General features: G+C 42.3%; 1 protein-coding gene across 3 annotated transcripts in view; it reads left to right on the forward strand.

Annotated features, from left to right (window-relative positions):
- Positions 1 to 21280, forward strand: part of PRICKLE2 (prickle planar cell polarity protein 2) — a 342842-nt gene that overhangs the window by 238328 nt on the left and 83234 nt on the right. For all 3 annotated transcript variants that reach the window (XR_009542736.1, XM_060161421.1, XM_060161422.1), the window contains one exon: positions 1789 to 1972. Coding sequence is in view for 2 of the 3 variants with exons in the window: in XM_060161421.1 (XP_060017404.1) it covers positions 1789 to 1972 (184 nt within the window). In the remaining variant the exon portion in view is untranslated. The remainder of the gene's footprint in view (positions 1 to 1788; positions 1973 to 21280) is intronic.

The following is a 21280-nucleotide window of genomic DNA, read 5'->3' on the forward strand; positions in this document are numbered from 1 at the left end:
GCCATTTCTCCAAAGAAGATATATAATAAGCACATAAAAAGATGCTTAACATCATTAGTCATTAAGGAAGTACAAATCAAAACCATTGTAAGATACCACTTCACACCCACTAGGCAACAATCAAAGAGAAAGACAGTGTCAAGTGCAGCAAGAATGTGGAGAAAATGGAGCACTCGTTCATTAACAGGTGGGAATGTAAAAAAGAGCAGATATTTTGGAAAACAGTTTGATAGTTCCTCAAAATGTTAAACATGAAGTTACTGTATGACCCAGCAATTCCATTCCTAGGTAAATACCCAAGAGAATTGAAAACATATATCCATACAAAAAACCGCATACATAAATAAAGCACCATTATTCAAAAAAACTAAAAAGTGGAAACAATGCAAATGTCTACCAGTTGATAAATGGATAAACAAAATTTAGTTTATGGAATATTATAATGCAATAAAAGGAAATGAAAGATTGACACATGCTTCAACATGGATTTATCTTGAAAACATCATGCTGTGTGAAAGAAGCCAGTTTCAAAAGACTGCATATAGTAAGATTCCATTTATGTGAAATTTCCAGTACAGGTAAAACTTTAGAGACAGGAAATAGATTAGTGGTTGTCAGGGCCTGGGGGGAGGGGAAGGTGGGAAGTTACTGCTAATGCACATGGAGTTTCATTTGAGGGTGAAGAAAATGTTCTAAAATTAGTGGTGATGCTTTCACATCTCTGAGAATATACTAAAAACCAATGAATTGTAGACTTTAAAATGGTGAATTTTATGGTGTGTGGATTATATCTTCACAAAGCTGTTGTCAAAAAATTCAGGCATATGGGGATTAGAATTCTGGGCTGTTTCATCAGTTTTATAAGGTGCTACTGAAGCTAATTCTGAAGGTCAGAGTACAGGTACAACAGCTTATTAAAATTATTTCCTCCTTTATTTTCTTCCTTTCTTTTTATTTTACTGGTAGAAGCTAGAAATGCTCTTGTGTTGCTGACATCAGCGTTTTTATTGCTTCATCATTTTTGTAGCCATGGAAAAGGGAACAGATGGTAATCTTAAAAGAGAAATGTTTTATTTGGGGGAGAGAATTGTTATCTTTGGCTGCTATCTTTTGAAATAATTCACATGCACGATCCTCTTGTATATTAAAAAAAAAGTGGGGTAATTTGGGGTTTCTAATTAGAATTTCAAACCTACAAGTACCTTTAGTGGAGGTGGAAATGTCTTTCCCATGAGATCTTAGGGTCAGCTTTGTTTAATGGGCAAAAATATTTTTGCTCTTCTTAAAGAAAATCTCACCTGCAGTTATTTTTATGACCACTTCCTTTTCCTAAGGTCTAGAAACCTTTTATAAAAAGGGAATGTTGTCACTATTTGTTAAACCTACTGGTAATATTTCTGGTCTGCATATGTATTGTGTATATTTAATTACTCTTCCAGTCAAGGAAATTGTGGTCAAGGTCCATATCTAGTGTTCTACCTAGTAAAATAAAAGGTGTTCTGACATTCCTCTTGGGATACTGATGTAGAAGAAGAGGTTGCGGTCCATGTTTAAATACCCTTAGCGTGCTTACCTGGTGGCCTCTGATGGCTCAGGACGTTTCCAGGTACGCAGTGCCACGCCTTCTACAAAGACAGGCGTGCTGTGGAACTCTCCTTCAGATGCCAGAAGCCGGTTGCCAAGGAATGTGTTTGTGGTTTGGGATCCAAGGGCTGGTGAGTGGCCGGCCAAGTGAAAAACATGGTTTCTTTTGCCTTCCTTCTCACCTCCCGCCTTTGCCGCTTGCAGGAAGATCTGCCTGCACTGCAAGTGCCCTCAGGAGGAGCACATGGTGACGGTGATGCCCCTGGCGATGGAGAAGACTGTCAGCAAACTCATGTTTGACTTCCAGAGGAACTCGACCTCGGATGACGACTCAGGCTGTGCCTTGGAGGAGTATGCCTGGGTCCCGCCGGGGCTGAAGCCTGAACAGGTACCGTTCTTGACAGGAGGGCATTTGTGGGGTTGACTTTTACCTTTGTCTTACCCGACCTTCCTCATTCCGGTTCAGAAGGGAGAGTTGACTTTGCTGATTCAGAGAAGTGGGGCTACATGGGATGAAGATGTCTGGGGCCCCAGTGGGAAACCAGAAAGAGAGATGAAACTGAGCCTTGGGTGGGCCATGGCTAATTCATTCTGTATTGCCATTTTTAACTGTTACCAAAAGATTGTCTAGAAACATTAGATAATGAAACTTCATTTTTGGAGAGGGAAGGGACGTTCTACATTGGCCATCAATCTTAATGTTAAGATTCTTTGTAAAGGAGAGTAAGGAAATAAGGATTTACCTTATTCTTCCCAGTGATCTAATGCTGTGTTCAAAGGTTTGGCCTGGCTTTACAAAGAAAGACATTGACATTTCCTGAAATATTTTGGCACTGCCCACAGGCTGTAAATATTATTAACTTGGTTAGATGAACTTGGTTTCTTTCGTTTCACTGCATTTCTCTCAGTGATATACAGCTTCTGCTTTGCATTTCTTGGTACTTGGAATTTTCTCTTCCACGAGCCTCATGTTGGTTTAGAAGCCCCTCCTGTAAGCTGGATATTGTCATGATCTTCCCTGTGCGTCTCTGAGACACAGGTTTATCAGAATCTTAAGTGTGCGACCACTATACCCTTCCTCTGACACAAGAAGTTTCTTTCTCTGGAGATCTTCTCTATGCCTGACAATGTTTTGAAGCTTAAAAACCCTGAAATGTGAAGTCAGGAACTTGAGATGTGATGCTTTTAGAAAAGGTTCTTTATGGTTAGGGAAGACCTAAGAATTCACAAGAACTTAAGGATGGGACCCTGATAACACCTCTTTGGTTAGCCATTTCTTGTCTATGGCCATACCACCCTGAATGCACCCGATCTCGTCTTCCATTAGCCATTTCTTCTTCTTCCTTTCTTTCTGAGGTTGTAAATTAACAGATGAAATCAAGCACACAGGCAGGATTTGTTTAGCCAGCAAAGGATTGTTTAAATTTCGAATTAGTCACTAATACTTAAAAATTACTAACACTTAAAAATTAGGAAATTTTAATTTTAAAGTTTAAAATCTTACTCTTCAGGGATTTGTGTGCAGGCCATTGAGTTGAGCACTAGTACTTCTTTCCAGGAAGTGTTTAGAAAGAATGCCTCTCCAAAGTCACCCTAGTCTCCACTAAGCCCTTTTGTGTTCATCTTCCTACACCCCACAGGCACTTCCGGTTTGTGATCTCTACTCTGATTCTTACTAGGAAGAAAATGTCTTAGAACAGAAACATTCACAGAAAATAATCTGCATGAGAACTGAAGGGACTTCTGTGTTGGGTTATCAGCAGAAAGAAAGAAGTGTGTTCTCTCTTAGTTTGTAGGTTAAGGTTATATCTTGATTTTCTTCTGTTCCAGTAAAGACTGTATTATTAAAGAGTAAGTTGAAGAAGAATGAGAGTATTTGATTGAGTTTGTCTGGAAACTCAGATGAGGTGGTGGGTGACTGAATATCTGTGTTTGACATCACGATTCTACTGGCAGTACTTGAGCAGTGAGTTTTCACACCTCGATACAGCTGTGAGCTTGTTTCGTTTTCTTGCTAACCTCATTTCCAGCAGCTTCTAAGAGACCCACGCTTCTTTTATTCACATTGCTTCCTGCTGAGTTGGGCCCTGAAATTCCAAAGTTAAGCTATTTTCAGTTCCCTGCTTAGGTAGATTCTTTTCTAAGGCCATTAAATATCATTCTATGGTGTTCATATTCAGAGAACATTTTCTACTGCCCCAAGAGAACAGGCAGTTGCAGAAGCTAAAGATCTTGGTTACATTCACCAATTCCAAAAGCAAGTGCTTATGTATTTTTGAAGGCCACTTGCCTCATCCAAAGTGAACGTCTTTGGAAAACAAAATGACTTTCTTTGATTTGTTTTGAAAGAAAATGTTTAATGCTAGGACTTCCCTGTGGGCGCAGTGGTTAAGAATCCGCCTGCCACTGCAGGGGACACGGGTTCGATCCCGGGTTCGATCCCTGGTCCGGGAAGATACCACATGCCAGGGAGCAACTAAGCCCATGCGCCACGACTACTGAGCCTGCGCTCTAGAGCCTGTGCTCCGCAACAAGAGAAGCCCACGCACCGCAATGAAGAGTAGGCCCCACTCGCTGCAACTAGAGAAAGCCCGTGCACAGCAATGAAGACCCAACACAGCCAAAAAAAAATTTTTTAATAAATAAATAATAAATTTTTAAAAATGATTAATGCTATTGAACAAGTGGTTTGAAGCATGTCAGATGGCAGGATATTCCCGTCTCTTATAACTGTATTTTTCTTTAAATGGTTTTCTCTATTCCCTACACTTACTCAAACCTATATGATACAGATGATTAGAAAGGAAATCGTTCTCCAGAGAGAGACTGTCTCTTTAAGCTGTTTGAAGGGCTCTATATTTGTCTAATAAACTATGGATCTGTATTAAAGGTGTTTCAGGGGATCATGTTGCATGAAAAAAATGGTCTTCAAAGTTTTTAATTATGAGATCTTTTAAAGTCTGTAATTAATGGAACTGATTATAGGTTTAAAGATTTTTTAAAAGCTGCCTAGTAGCTTTTAGAAAAATTTGAGACCCTAAATGCCTTTTACTAATAAAAATTCTGATGTTTAATACGATGTTAGTGGTCTCTGGTTTGAGAAAACCCATTTTTCTATCAAGAGAAATTACAGTGAACATTCAAATGCTTTGTGCTGGAGGAGAAATAGTCCAGACAAGTTAGGGTTCCAAGTAATGTGTTTTCATTCTTGTTAGAAACCTTTCATTGTATTCCCTGGTCGTGGGGTTGGTAATATGCCTTCAGGTGACACTCTTTATTATTCTATTTCTTCTGAGAAATGCCTTCTTCAGTTCAATATAACGTGAACGAAAGTTACCTCCGTTTTAGGGAGGTGTTCTTGAACACCGGCACTTAATTTTATAAAAATCCATTAGCTGCAAAACGCAACCTTCTTAAAATAGTGTGGAAAATGATAAATATAACAGTCGATGCTGGAAAAGAAAGGCTTCTCTCTTGTATTTTTCAATGGCTGGACTGAAAACTGATCGGAGAAGTTGCCCAGATCCTTTGCCTCTGCTCGCTGCAAATGAGGTGTTTAGTATTATCTAGAGAGCCCTGCAGAGGCAGAGCAGAGAACTGGAGTCTTCCCTGATTGACCATCTGAAGTTATCTATAAGGCTCCAATTTCTCTTCAGGCTTGAGCAATTCATCGTATGTGCCGTGTCTCCTAGAGATGCTATGGTGATACATTTACAGTAGATAATACTTTAGGAAGAATTTGGAAATTATTTAACAAGCTTTAAGAAAGGAAAACGGTGAGCAGGGTTTCTCAATCTCAGTGCTGTTGACATTTTAAGCTGAATAATTCTTGGTGTCGGGGCGGTCCTGTGCATTGTAGGGTGATTAGCAGTGTCCCTGGCCTCCACCGACCAGATGTCAGTAGCACTCACCACCCTCTCCCCGTGACATTGGGGTGACCAAACATGTGTCCAGATATTGCCCATTGCCCCTGGGGGATGAGCTGGGCACCCCAGTTGAGAACCACTGGGTAAAAGTAATGGTAGAACCTGGAGGACATGTCAGCATGAGTCGGGCCCAGTCAGGACAAGAAAAGGATGACTCAATTCAGCAAACCTTTATTTGAGCACCTACCAGGTCCTAGCCCTGGTGTTATAGCTGCTGCCTTGAAAGGAGGCTGAGTGTTTGGCAGAGTGAAGAAGGTGATCCCACGCTGCTCAAGCAGAGGCCAGTGCTCTCCGAGGTGGATCCTGCCATCCTCCCGAGAAGTCAAAACAAGAAGTGAAATGGTGTGAGGGACAGGTGACAGGTGGGTCACCATTTGTCCTCCAAAACAGGAATAGCTTTCTCCTTCTATAATGGGAAGACTTGCCCATTGAAAAAAAGGGGAAGATAAGAAGAAAGAAAGCAGATAAAAATCACTCATAATTCTCCCAACCAAGGAAAATTGTTTTCCAACCTTTTTTGCATGTGTGTAACAAGTATATATATGGGGTACATTTCTGTTTTGTTTTGGACAGAAATGTGATGATGCTGTCCACTTATCCTGAAATTGTTTTCAGTTTATGTATCGTGAACTTTTTTTCTGCGTTTTTTTCTATGTTTAGACCCAGATCATCTTTGGGAGTGGCTGTATAGTTCTCCACTGGTAGTTACTAACCTGTAGTGGCATCACCCACCACTAGGGCGTGCTTGGAAATGTATGTTTAGAAGCGGGGGTTGAGGGGTGGGGGAACTTCCCAGGCGGTCCAGAGGTTAAGACTTCATCTTCCAGTGCAGCGGATGCGGGTTCGATCGCTGGTCAGGGATCCCACATGCCTCGAGGCCAAGAAACCAAAACATAAAACAGAAGCAGTATTGTAACAGATTCAATAAAGACTTTAAAGACGGTCCACATCAAAAAAAAAAAAAAAATCTCAGAAGCGGGTAGTTACTGTCCAAATGACTAGGGAACCTCCACTAGTATTTCAGTGGGTGGGGGCTTGGGATGCTAAACAGCCTGAAAAGGATCAGACGATAGCGCTGGAAGGAGAATTGACCCCTCCCAAATGCCAAGAGTGCCACCATGAACTGAAAATTTATTTTTGAACGTGTGCAGCCTTGGTAGCTTTTCTCTATATTAAGTAAACGGGAGCAGCCACCCTTTCTGTACGCTTGCTTGCTCGGCGCCTTCAGCACGATTCCTAGAGGTGGATAGGTCACGTGTAAACCTCTTTAAGACTTTTGATTCATTGTGCCAAACTGCCCTCCAGAAATGTTGTGACCGGTGCGTCCTCTGGGTGGATAGACGTCATTGGGTACATGAGGATATGTTTTTTGTTTTTTTTTTTATTAGTGCTTCTACTCCTGATCCTTGAAAATCTGAAGAGACCATCAGATTGCTTCTCCTGAGCTGAGTGTCCTTTTCATTGATGTTTTGGATACTCCAGGTATCCATGGAGGGTTCTCAAATGTGGATGTCACCAAATGTTAGTCATTTTACCTTGACCTTAACCGTTTTTTTGCACATAAAAAATAGCCATTGGGTTATTTGTCTGGAACTCTCAACGTTCTCTTCAGACTATTGCAGGAAGGATGAAGAGTGGATACTAGAAGTAATTGCCCAATTTTTGGCTCTCAAAGCATTCTTCCATATGTGGCAAAATAGACTCTCCAGTACTACCTAAAGATGGGGCTGAATTAGCTGGTTTTGAGCCCTGTGAAACTCTAAAATCTATTTGCTGAGGGTACCTAAAATTCTTTATTTGGCTTTTCATTTTAATTTGATGACTGTTACTCATCCATCAGATGTCAAGGAGTGTCTCCTCAAGGAGTCTGTCTGGCCACCCCACTCTCCCAATACAAGACTAGGTCTCCAGTCCCACGCTTTGTGACAGTCCCCACAGTTTTCCTTTCTAGTGCCTCTCAAACTTGTACTTACTTAGCAGCGTAATTTTTTGTTTAATATTTGGCTCCCCCACTTTGCTTTAAGATCCAGGAGGGCAGAGATCTTGTCTGCTTTGTTCTTCGGGAATTTTCCAGCACCTAGCACAGCACCTGACATGTGGCAGGCACCCCACCACTGTTTGTTAAGAGGCAGGCAGGTCACCGGAATCCTCTGCAGAAGCAGAGATGTTCAGGGTTGCATCACACAGTGAAAAGATAAAGGTCTTTTAAATGATTTTCTACATGAAGAACTAGTCTGTATCCATTATTCCTGCTCCCTCTATTTCTCTTAAAAGTATGTATTCTAAGCACATTCCCCTAATAATCCCAGCTGCTTCAGAGATGTCTTAGGTTGCAAAGGGGCAGGAGATGGGTGACATCTTAGGAAGGACTGTGCAGCAGCACAAACCTGTGGCAGCTCTGCCAGCTCCAAGGCTCAGGGTCTGGAACATAGTGTGAGGAACCAAGGGTCTGGCAGAAGCCCTCTGTGTTTCCAAACCAGAGGACCATTTGTGTCACCATAAAATTTGGAGAACCCATTGGGAGGCACAAGGTGAAGGGGAAGCAGCATAGTCCAGTGGGAAAGAGCTTCACTTCCAGAGTCCAGTAAATCTGACTACTGGTCCATCCCTTTCCGACCTCAGGAGAGTTGTTCAGCTTCCAGGAGCCTCAGTTTCCTCCTGATGATGATGATAATGTGGAGAAAATTCTTAAACTTTCATTGAACACTTGTTATGTGCCCACCACCATTTTCAACTTTTGTGTGCATTACTGTATTTAATTCTTATAACAACCTTATTCGGTAATTATCATTCCTGTCTCTGTTTTAGAAGTGAGTAAAGCAAGGCTCAGAGAAGTGGAATAACTTGCCTGAGGTCACACAGCTAAGGAGTAGCAGAGAGGGATTCATTCTCAGATACCCTGAGCCAGGAGCTGATACTCTTAGACCTCGAGAGCCCAGGGCTGATCTGGCCCTGAGTGAGGGAGTGTGTAGAAAGTTCCCAGGGCAGTGTGTACACATAGTAGATGCTCAGTAAAATGATTGTTTCCTTATCACTCTTCTTGTGAAGCTGTAGTAAGTGTTGCTGATTACTACTGCCCTGAGCAGGCAGGAAGAAGCGGGGAAGGAGCATAAGACTGTCCAGGGCAGAAGAAGGTTATGTTGGGTGGAAAAGGGACATTAAACATAGGGTTAACCAGAATCCAGGATTCCTTCTCAGCCTGCTCAAAGGCTTTTAATCAAATCATTTTGATTGTGCTGCTCCGGGAGCCTTTCTGTTCTCCAGGTTCTCTGCTGTGGGATTGTCATAAAGGTGCAGCTTCTTTGTAATGAAGTTCTGGCTCCACTGAGCCAGAGCAGCTTGGACAGGGGACCAGACGGAGCCACCTGACTCTGAAATATCCAGGGTCCCAAGCGGGCTTCGGGGGCTGTCTGCTGTAGAAATGAGGTCTGCCACCCCCTTCCTCGGTGCCTGGGGTCACCTGCAGCATCACAGTCCCTGGGCCTGGGAGGAGTGAGTGAGCCCCCAGGGAGTTTTCTGTAGGCCGCTCAGAGTGCAAAGAGAACCTCCCCACAAAGGAGAATGGCCTATATTGAGGATCTTCAGGACAGCCGGAAGCGTGGCTCCTTGCCCTTGCCTCTCTTCCTTTGCCTGTCCCAGTCTCTTTAGCAGCCATCTCCAGTGGGTGGGCTTCATGGCAGCTCTCCACTGCATTGTACGCCCCTGGTCCGAGTGGAAGAATGAGTCAGAGCTTACGCTGGAGAACGTCGTGACAAAGGAATAGCGATTGGGCTCTTTCCGTTCCTTCCTTCCCTTAACTCCTGTGCACCTGCTCTGTGTCAGGCACCGTGCTAGGCACTGGGGGTAAAAGAGCAACCAAGATCACTGAGGTTTCTGCTGCACTGTAGTTCTAAGTGGAGGTGTTGGAGACCTATACATTAGAAAACAAGTGACTAAGATAATTCAACCTTGTGATTTTTTAAATGATGCTAATAGTAGTGCTATAAACATTTAATGAACTCTTCCATGTGCCAGGCACTGTCCTAGGTGCTTTGGGAGTTATCCTAGTGCTTTGTCTCGTTTAATTTATACTATGGAGGAAATGCAGTAGCTTCTGTGATCATGGCTGTGGGCCGGAGTGTTGGGGACCGCGGGGATTAGCCAATTTAGATTGATCGGTCAGGAGCAGACTCTCTGGGGCGGTGGTCTTTGAGCTGCTACTGAATGACATGAGGAAGCCCGCCCTGCAAAGATCTGGCTTGTGGCAGAAGTTCAGGGATTTACGTGAAGCTCAGAAGTAAGATGAAATCCGTACCAACTTTGTATCTGCACACAAAATTTGGGGAGAGTGTCGTTGGATGGTCTGGGGAGAAATGAACAGGGCCCATGCGGTGTCGAGCTCTGGCCAAGGTAGCCACGGACATGAGGGCTGGGTAGTCCCACTGCTGTCCCTCCCCCTGGGAAATCGAAGGAGCCCCCATCACCCTTCACCTTGATGTTTCTGCCTGCGGACAGAGATAAGGCAACAGAGATCCCCCGTTCAGAGGCGACTAGAGAGGGAACAAGGAACCTTCCCCATGCCAAGGGCATAATGCACAATTTACGAACGTTTCTGTCTACCCCTCTTGTCATATGCCCTGCCTTCTAAAATGTGAGCCTGTTGGAGGGAGACACAGTGTCTTGCTCACCACTGCATACTCAGTGCCTAAAATAATGTCTGATACATTATTCAATAAACAGATGTTATATGAATAAACAGTCCCATTTAATCCTTGTATAAAGTCCTCCACTTTCCCACTGAATACCCTGCAGCTCAGAGAAAATCAGGCTTGACCAGGATGTCACAGCTAGTAATGGGCAGAGCCCGGATTCACAGCAGCCTTATTTGGGCTTCTCTTCCTCCACACCCACCCCGCCCCCTGCCCCCGCCTTCCACGCAGATCCACCCAGGATATCAGATCCGAGGGAGCCAGCTTGGCATGTGTTGGAGGAGGGAGCAGCGTGCATCACACTAGGCTCTTTCATGCTCGGGGGAGGGAGATGGCTTCTCATCTCCAGTTGACCCTGGTGACTAAGGAATTCCTCTTTCCCCACCTCCAGTTTCCCCATCGCTGCAGGAAGTAGCATGGTCCTACCTTCAAAGGCTTGTTTCCCCATCAGCAATCTCTTTATCTCTGGCTCTTCTCAGTCTCTCATCCTGGCTGGGAGCCCGCTTGGTGACAACCAAATTTCGTCTTCTTCCTCCAGTGGCCGTCGTGTTCCTAGTACTGTGTCACATACCTGGGCACTCAACAGTGATATTCATTGAGCAGGTATTTATCAAGTGATAACTATATTCCAGGTCCTGCGGGAACAGCCACGAGCAAACAAGTATCCTTGCTCTTAGGGAGCTGACACTCTAGTGGAGAATACAGACAGATGCACCACTGAATGAACAATGCACTTTCAGAGAGTGACGTGTGCTGGGAAAGCAATAAAGAAAGGGTGATGTGATTTAGAGCCAGGGTTGGCCAAATTTTACTGTAAAGAGCCAGATGGTAAATATTTTAGACTTTGTGGGACATACAGTCTCTCTCGCAGATACCCAACTCTGACGTTGTCATGGAGAAGCAGTCATACACAACACATAATGAATGGGCATGGCCATGTGACAATAAAACTTTATTTACAAAAACAGGCAGCGGGTCTGATTTGACCCACAGGCTGTAGTTTGCTGGTCCCTGATTTGGAGAATCTACTTTAGATTGGGGGAGGGAGGCAAAGAAAGCCTGTCGGAGGAAATGACATCCGAGCTGAGTTGTTACTTGGAACGATGGTTAGATTACTCAGATTCAGCCTATTCCGGTGGTTTTCAAAATCTGGTTCCCATGCCTGCAACATGAGTATCATCTGGGAAATTACTAAAAAAAATACAGATTTTCAGGCTCTGTCCCAGACCTACCGAACCAGAGCCCAGCGTTCTCTTTCAACAGGGCCTTCAGGTGTTTCTATAACCTTAGCTGCCCTCAGCTTCAGTCGTCTTGTCTGTAAAATGAAGAGACTTTTATGCCGAAGTCTAACGTAGCTGTGAAGGCTAAATGAATTACTCTTCAAAGAGCCTAGGAGATTTAGGCTGACACATCGTAGGTCCTCATAAAATGGTAGCTGCCGTTGTCACCAGCCTCACTGGCTGGGTCTTCGAGACACTGATGCAGATTTGCCCATGGGCAGTAATAGAGGATGAGCCCCAGCATCTTCCCCGTGAGCAAGACGTCTCTCATCCCCAGCTTGTTGCCCCTGTCTGACATACCCTGAATGTGGCCTGAACACAAGGCTGTTTGTTAAAGGAGAATTCAAGATACTGTGAAAATTCGTTGACTGGTCCTGCTTCTTCAGCCCTCTCCTTGGCCTGTTAGCCCAGAAGATGCTCTGGTGCCTGCTGTTGCAGAACCATGAATTCTACATCTGTGACTCACCACTGGGCTGGGGCCGCAGTGCCAGGCGCTCAGCTTCACCATTCACTTTCAGGCTATTGACAGTTTGTTCTTTTTATGTAAGAAGCTCTTTGTACCAAGAGGGACAGAGGCTGGCAGGTGTGGGTGCAGGGAGAGAAGAATGACGAAGTAGTTCATCTCTCTAGGCCTGCTGGGTCGTTCTGGTTCATAGGGAGGGAATCTAATAACCCCTCTAAAAGCTCCACAAAAACCATCATTAGACTCGCCAGCCATTTGCTGTGTCATCTTCATTTCATTATTCCGTCAGCACATGCTGAGCTCAAAATGGAATTTCATGGCTGCGGTGAGACACATGGCTCTCCAACCGGATTGGATTAAATTTCTTCTGAGCTGCATCTCTTGTGTTAGCTTTCACTGTCACTCACCCCCGTGTTCTCAGTGCTGTGTGAGGAGTGAGTGGGGAGGGGAGGGGAGAAGGAAGCTAGGAGGAAGCCTGAGTGCGTGCGGTCTCCTCCCGTTCTCAGGAAACCAGTCACGTGAACGATGCTCTGTTGATCTTGGCTCCAGAAATGCACTGACGTCATCGGATGGCAGTGGGAAATGTGCCTGTCTGTGCAACCTTCAATAAAATTGCCTGTTAATGAGCTCATTTTCAAGGGAGCTGTCAGAGATGGGACCAGAATTGGGGTGTAGACTGGAGGGCCTCTGCCGGCTGAAGTCAGCAGCAGGGTGGCCAGGTGCCACCAGCAGGGCCCTGTCAAGGCTCGTTTGCAGAGTGCAAGGCCTGGAGAAGCCAAGGCCCATTTGCAGATGTGGGAGGGGAGACCTGCCATTGGAGTTCCCAGCTTTCAAGGCAGATGGCTCCAACCTTTATAGTAAATGTGCTCCGGGATCCTGGAGATGAGGAGTGAGCCTCAGGACTTCGACATCCTGTAGGCGTTCACAGCTGCACACCCTTTCTGCTGACGGAGCAGCCTACGCTGTGGGCTGCTGCGACAGTTGATTTACTATCAAGACGATCCCCTCCGCCTTCTGACTCCTGAGACATTTTGAGCAGTTTCATGGGATGGTTGGATGAATCTACCATCAAGGCAACTAGTGACTACCTTCGTCCACCTGTCCATCTATTTGTCCATCCGTTCATTCATTCACTAGGGCATTCAGCCATGGATTCATTCAGCAGTTATTTATTAAGTGCCCGGGAAGTGCAAGCCCTTAGTCTAGGTGTGATTTCACTGTGGCTGTTTTCCAGGTCCAGTGTAGAACTGGAGCTGCCCAGGCCCTGTCTTGCCGTTGTGCTTTGTGTAGCATGCGGTTATTCACAGGCAGGTGTAGACAGTCCCTCTTTGAGGAAGACTCACACAGACTTCAGGCTTTGTGCTGGTGTCCCATGGCTTCTACCTTGTAAGTACCTATCCCCCGGAGCTCGTAGTGTCCAAGAGTATAAGCTTTGACACTGACTAACTCTGTGTTCACATCCTAGCTGTGTTGCTCACAAACATTGGCCAAGTTCGTCCACTTCCATGAGCTTTCATGTCATCATTGGAAAAATAAGAATGTCATTATGCAGCTGTAGCATGGTTGTGAGAATTAAATGAGACAGTGCCTTAAGCGTGGAGCTTTAAAAATGGCAGCTCTTAGCTTTCTTTTTAATAGCCCAAAATTGAAATAACCCAAATGTCCATCAACAGCTGCATGGGTAAACAGATGGTGTTGTATCATAGAGTAGAATGCTACTCTATAATAAAAAGGAATGAACTCTTGATATATACAACAACATTCATGAATCTCAAAATCATTATTCTCGGGCTCCCCTGGTGGCGCAGTGGTTGAGAGTCCGCCTACCGATGCAGGGGACACGGATTCGTGCCCCGGTCTGGGAGGATCCCACATGTCGCGGAGCAACTAGGCCCATGAGCCGTGGCCGCTGAGCCTGCGCGTCCGGAGCCTGTGCTCTGCAACGGGAGAGGCCACAACAGTGAGAGGCCCGCGTACTGCAAAAAAAATAAAAATAAAAATCATTATTCTGAGTGAAAGAAGCCAGACCATAAAAGTACATACTGTTTGATTCTATTTATATACAACTCTAGAAAATTTGAACTAATCTGTAGTGACAGAAAGCAGATGAGTGGTTACTTGGGGATGGGGAGGTGCATGGGGAGAGAGTAGGAGGGAGGAACGACAGAAGGGCAGAGGAAGCTTTTGAAGGTAATAGGTATTTCGGTCTCTTGATTATGCTGATGCTTTTGTGGGTATATGTATATGTCAAAACTTACCAAGTTGTGTACTTCAAATATGTGAAGCTTATTATATTTCAAATACCTCAGTAAAGCGAATGAATGAAGTTGCTGTTTAGCAAACAGGAAGGCAAGCATCTTTGCATGCCAGTGCCGGAGTCTTCCTAAGGTTTCATGGTTGCCTTAGGAAGTAACTGAGCCCTCTGACCAAGTACTGTCAGAAAGAAGTGCTCAATATTAATTATGCGCAGTGAAAACGGAGATTCGGGACAGAAATTCATCAACATCCAGATGGACGGCACTAAAAAATCAGTTCCACGGACTGGCTCATTTCATCATCTCTGTAAATGCTCTAGGACGGTGCCTAACATGTAGTTGGCACTCGGTGAGTAGTGGCGGTAGTTATTGCAATTAGAAAGACTGGTAAAAACTCAGTGATCGTATCTTGCTAAGGGAAGATAACTATTCAGGTAATTTCTGAACCTGTACTTCCTGAAGCAAAAGGATAAATTCATAACCTCTCAGCTTGGTAGGGGATCAGGGCTGCCACGTACGGTTGTACAGTTTGTATACTGCACAAAGGTGCCTGGCCAAGGGGTTGATTAAAGGTTGATATTCACCTGGGCTCTGGTGACTACCAGCCAGAGTAGGACATTTTATTTAACCTAGGACACCTTGCAGTTTACTTGGGTGTGGTACAGGACTCTCTCTTCTGAGACTGGGAGCTTGCTTTTCGTAATTTGTAGTTGGGGTGGAGGGGGGTGTCTTTTTCTAATTTCCATTACGGTACCAAAAAGTCTAGCAGCAACCTAGCAGGGACTGTAAACATTAACTAGCCTAGCTCAATGACGACTTTCCATTCTTGCCCTGCAATCCTGGGGTCCTAGGAAACCTCCTTTCTGATTCTTGCCAAAGGGTATTAGGAATAAGAGGTGATATCGTGTTCACTGGCATTGAGTGTTTGGTGAAGAGGAGGAGGTAGGTTATGATTTCCCGAGTTTTGATGGTCAAGATTTTGAACACTTAAGCCCCTTTTACTCTTCCTCCTCTTCCATCATTTTGCAAATCATTGCAAGCGTCATAACCTTGGACAGAGACACAGGCAGAGAAAGGAGTTGAAATGCCAACCAACTAATTTTGTCAGCCACTTGGCAACTCTGTTCATATTGTTTGAGGGAGAGGGTCAAGTCAACCTGTAAAAGTAAATTTGAGGTTGGACTTGTGCATGGTTTTGAAGCACCCATCCTCTCCTGGACCCCACTGCTGTGTGGAAATCAAGAATTCATCTGGATGGTGAATATGACATGAGAAATAGCTCTGCTGAAATATGGTCAGTGGGTGGTCTTTCCCAAGCATAATGATTAAAAGCCATGACTGTGGTATCAGATACATATGGAACCTGATCCAGCTCTGCTACTCTCTGGCTATATTTATGATTGGAACAGGTTATTTAACTTGGTGAAGTCATTTTTTTTCATCTATAACATGAAGATAGTAACGGTTCCTGCCTTATAGGGCAACTGTTCCAGAACCCGGTATTTCAAGAAACCGGTATTACATATAATTACTTTTTCTTTTAATAAATTTTATTTATTTCTTTTTGGCTGTGTTTGGTCTTCATTGCTGTGTGCAGGCTTTCTCTAGCTGCAGCAAGCGGGGGCTACTCTTCCTTGAGCAGGCTTCTCATTGTGGTGGCTTCTCTTGTTGCGGAGCATGGGCTCTAGGCGTGCAGGCTTCAGTAGTTGTGGCACACGGGCTTAGTTGCTCCACGGCATGTGGGATCTTGCAGGACCAGGGCTCGAACCTGTGTCCCCTGCATTGGCAGGCGGATTCTTAACCAGTGCGCCACCAGGGAAGCCCACATACAATTACTGATTGGAAAGGCCAATTAGTATGAAAATACTTTTCTTGGAAAAGCACATCTGAAGAAGAAAAAAAATTGAGAACTAAGTCTGAAGTCCTTGTCCAGCGATTGGAGTGAGCGGGGGTGGGGGAGACAAGACCCATAGAAATAAGGCTTCAAAGATTATTAAACCTAAACCTTGTAAGTGATATTTAAGAAAACAATCTCAGAGAAAGTATATGACTTGCACATTGTCATATAGAGCCAGAATTTAGAGAGCTGAGTTAATTTATTTCACCACTCTTCCCCTTACAGTACCAGGGAGAAATACCTAGGGACCATAGAATAGGCAGATGTACAGGAAAGGAAGCATTCCAGTTCAGGAAAGGGTTGTGAATCAGAAAAGTTCAGTTTCAGACTGTGGTGACCTAAGTGACCTTCACCAGGTTTCTTAGCACTTTCTAGCTTCTGTTCCCCATTTGGAAAATAAGGATGTGAATTCTTTCCTTCCCACTCTAAAGTAAGAATAAACAAGATAATGTTTCCAAATTGTTAGAAGAAAGGTGTTAGAATTAATGAACAATAATTACTATTGTTATAATATACTGTATAGCCTTCATAATTTTTTGTCTATTTGGTCTATCGATGCTAAGAGACATATTTTAAAATCTCTCACATTGTTTATAGATTTGTTTCTTCTTGTATTTCTGTTTTGCTTATATTTTGAAGCTATATTTTTGGGTGCCTAAAAGTTTATGAATATACTCCAACTTTTATAGATTTTTTTCCTTTTATTATTTTGTAACATCTTAAAATTTTTTTGCATTTAATTTATTTTAACATGAAAATCATTTTTATGGTTCTTAAAAAGTTTATGAACAAATGCATTAATAATATTTTCCAAGAATATAAGTAGGGAAGTGATAGCTCAATCAACAAATTGTGTCACTAATAATTTTGAAATGACCAAGGAGCTATTAATCAATTGTAACATCTCTTTTAATCCATCCTAATTATACTTACTTAAATATAAGTTTTCCTCAGTATTAATATTGCATAGTGGCTTTTTTAAGGGGAATAATTGCAAGACTGTACTTTTTCATTCTTTTATTTCAACCTTTTCTTACGGATTCAAGTAGGCAGCATATCATGGATATTGTTTTTTTCTTTTTAATCCAAACTGATAATCTTCTGATTGATGGATATATTTACATTTATTATGATAACTGAGATAATTATTACTCCCACTTTTTTTTGTTGTTTTCTGTGTTTTTCCTCTGCTTTTCTCTATTTTCTTGAATTCTATTTTTTAATATTTTCCCTGCTTCCTTCATTTTCCTTTACTTGTTGGAAAATTATAGAATACATCTCTAAGAGAAAAACAAATACCGTATGCAAAAGCATATATATATGGAATCTAAAAAAACGGTACTGATGAACCTAGTGGCAGGGCAGGAATAAAGATGCAGATGTAGAGAATGGACTTGAGGACACAGCGGGGGAAGGGGCAGCTGGGACAAAGTGAGAGTGGCATGGACATATATACACTACCAAACGTAAGGTAGATAGCTAGTGGGAAGCAGCCGCATAGCACAGGGAGATCAACTCGATGATTTGTGACCACCTAGAGGGGTGGGATAAGGAGGGTGGGAGGGAGACGCAAGAGGGAGGAGATATGGGGATATATGTGTACATATAGCTGATTTACTTTGTTGTACAGCAGAAACTAACACAGCATTGTAAAGCAATTATAGTCCAATAAAGATGTGAAAAAAAAATACGTTGCTATTTTCTGGTGGCCACTTGCCATTTCTTAACACCCAGCTACACTGCATCTCTTGCCAGTCTTCAAGTACCCTGAGCTTCCTCCAGCCTCAGAGCCTTCTCACTTGCTGTATTTAATGCATTGCTTTCCCACCTCATTCATTTTTTTTAATTGAAGTCTAGTTGATTTACAATGTTGTGCCAGTCTCTGCCGTACAGCAAAGTGACTCAGTTATATGCATGTATGCATTTTTTTAATATTCTTTTCCAGTATGGTTGATCACAGGATATTGAGTATAGTTCCCTGTGCTATACATTAGGACCTTGTTGTTTATCCATTCTGAATGTGATATTAATAGTTTGCATATACCAACCCCAAACTACCAGTCCATCCCTCTCTCTCCCTCCGTCCCCCTTGGCAACCACAAGTCTGTTCTCTGTGTCTATGAGTCTGTTTCTATTTTGCAGATAAGTTCATTTGTGCTATATTTTAGATTCCACATATAAGTGATATCATATGGTATTTGTCTTTCTCTTTCTGACTTACTTCACATAGTATGATAATCTCTAGTTGCATCCATGTGGCTGCAAATGGCATCATTTCATTCTTTTTTATGGCTGAGTAATATTCCATTATATATATGTACCACATCTTCGTTATCCACTCATCTGTCCATGGACATTTAGGTTGTTTCCGTGTTTTGGCTATTGTGAATAGTGCTGCTATGAACATAGGAGTGCATTTATCTTTTGAATTATAGTTTTGTTGGGGTATATTCCTAGGAGTGGGATTGCTGGATCATACGGTAATTCTATTTTAGTTTTCTGAGGAACCTCCTTACCGTTATCCATAGTGACTGTACCAACTTACATTCCCACCAACAGTGTAGGAGGGTTCTCTTTTCTCCACAGCCTCTCCACATTCCACTTCATTCATTTTTAACAAGTATCAGTCTTTATGACTTCCTTCTACCTTTAACAGGGACCTTACATAATGTACATTTTAGTACCATTTCTTAGATTGCTTATGAAAGATATTTCCTTCCCTATGAGTAGCCTGTGTCTCAGTGCATTTCACAGCTACCTTACCTGACCTTGAATTCATATTTGCGCAAGCTTAAGGAAATTTTTGGATAGTTTCTCTTAAACCAAAACCATATCAATACTAGTAATTGTTTCATTTTTCTCTTATCTTTTTTTTAATTTAAAAAAATTCTTTGTACAGGTTTTCAATGTTACTTTCTATTTACAGTTGTTACAAAATATTGGCTCTGTTCCCCTTGTTATACAGTACATCCTTGAGCCTATCTTACACTCAGTAGTTTGTGCCTCCCTCCTCCCCAGGCCCTACATTGCCCCTCCCCACTGGTAACCACTAGCTTGCTCTGTATACCTGTCAGTCTGCTTCTTTTTTTGTTATATGCACTAGTTTGTTGTATTTTTCAGATTCCACATACAAGTGATATCATATAATATTTGTCTTTCTCTGTCTGGTTTATTTCACGTAGCATAATGCCCTCCAAGTCCATCCATGTTGCTGCAAATGGCAAAATTTCATTCTTTTTAGGGCTAAGTAGTATTCCATTGTGTATATATACCACATCTTCTGTATTCATTCATCTGTAGATGGACACTTAGGTTGCTTCCGTATCTTGGCAATTGTAAATAATGCTCCTGTGAACATTGGGGGTGCATATATCTTTTTGAATGAGTGTTTGGGAATTTTTTTTTGCATATATACTCAGAAGTGGACTTGCTGGGTCATATGGTAGTTCTGTTTTTAGTTTTTTGAGAAACCTCCATACTGTTTTCCACCAATTTACATTCCCACCAACAGTGTACAAGGGTTCCCTTTTCTTCACATCCCTGCCAGTATTTGTTATTCGTGTTCTTTTCAATGATAGCCATTCTGACAGCTGTGAGGTGATAGTTCACTGTGGTTTTGATTTGCATTTCCCTGATGATTAGCAATGTTGAGCATCTTTTCATGTGCCTGTTGGCCATATGGATTTCCTCCTTGGAAAAATGTCTATTGAGTTCTTCTACCCATTTTTTAATTGGGTTGTTTGTTTTTTTTGATGTTGAGTTGTCTGAACTGTTTATATATGTTGGATATTAATCACTTATCAGTCATATCATTTGCAAATATCATCTCCCATTCAGTAGGTTGTCTTTTTGTTTTGTCGATGGTTTCCTTTGCTGTGCAAACGCTTTTACGTTTAATTAGGTCCCATTTGTTTATTTTTGCTTTTATTTCTGTTGCCTTGGGAGACTGACCTAAGAAAACATTGATACAATTTATGTCAGAGAATGTTTTGCCTATGTTCTGTTGTAGGAGTTTTATGGTGTCATGTCTTAAAGACTTAAATATTTAAGTCTTTAAGCCATTTTGAGTTTATTTTTGTATATGGTGTTAGAGGATGTACTAATTTCCTTTTTTTTTGCAAGTAGCTGTCCAGTTTCCCAAGTACCACTTATTGAAGAGACTGTCTTTGCTCCATTGTATGTTCTTGCCTCCTTTGTCATAGATTAATTAACCATAAGTGTGTGGGTTTATTTCTGGACTTTCTCTCCTGTTTCATTGATCTATGGGTCTGTTTTTGTGCCAGTACCATACTGTTTTGATTACTGTAGTTTTGTAGTATTGTCTGAAGTCAGGGAGCATGATTCCTCCAGCTCTGTACTTCTTTCTCAAGATTGTTTTGGCTACTTGGAGTCTTTTGTGTTTCCATACAAATTTTAAAATTATTTGTTCTAGTTCTGTGAAAAATGCTGTTAGTATCTTGATAGAGAGTGCATTGAATCTGTAGATTGTCTTGGATAGTATAGTCATTTTGACAATCTTGATTCTTCCAATCCAAGTACACAGTATATACTGTATATCTTTCCATCTGTTTGTGTCGTCTTCAGTTTCTTTTATCAGTGTCTTCCAGTTTTTGGAGTCCAGGTCTTTTGCCTCCCTAAGTAGGTTTATTCCTAGGTATATTATTCTTCTGATGCAATGGTAAATGGGATTGTTTCCTCAATTTCTCTTTCTGGTACTTCATTGTTAGTGTATAGAGATGCAACAGATTTCTATTAATTTAGTATCCTGCAACTTTACCACATTCATTGATTAGCTCTAGGAGTTTTCTGGTGGCATCTTTAGGGCTATGTATAATAACATGTTATCTTCAAACAGTGTTAGTTTTACTTCTTCTTTTCCAATTTGCATTCTTTTTATTTCTTTTTCTTCTCCGATTGCCGTGGCTAGGACTTCCAAAACGTTGTTGAATAAAAGTGGTGAGAGTGGGCATCCTTGTCTTGTTCCTGATCTTAGAGGAAATGCTTAGCTTTTCACCACTGAGTATGAAGGTAGCTGTGGGTTGTCATATATGGCCTTTGTTAGGTTGAGGTATGTTCCCTCTACGCCCACTTTCTGGATAATTTTTATCATAAATGGGTGTTGAATACTGGTAAGTTTATACCAACAATTTTAAGATCATTTTAGGTCTGCTGTTTACAGCTTTACTT

This window comes from Lagenorhynchus albirostris, chromosome 10 (genome assembly GCF_949774975.1).
Source record: "Lagenorhynchus albirostris chromosome 10, mLagAlb1.1, whole genome shotgun sequence".
Taxonomy (NCBI): Eukaryota; Metazoa; Chordata; class Mammalia; order Artiodactyla; family Delphinidae; genus Lagenorhynchus; species Lagenorhynchus albirostris.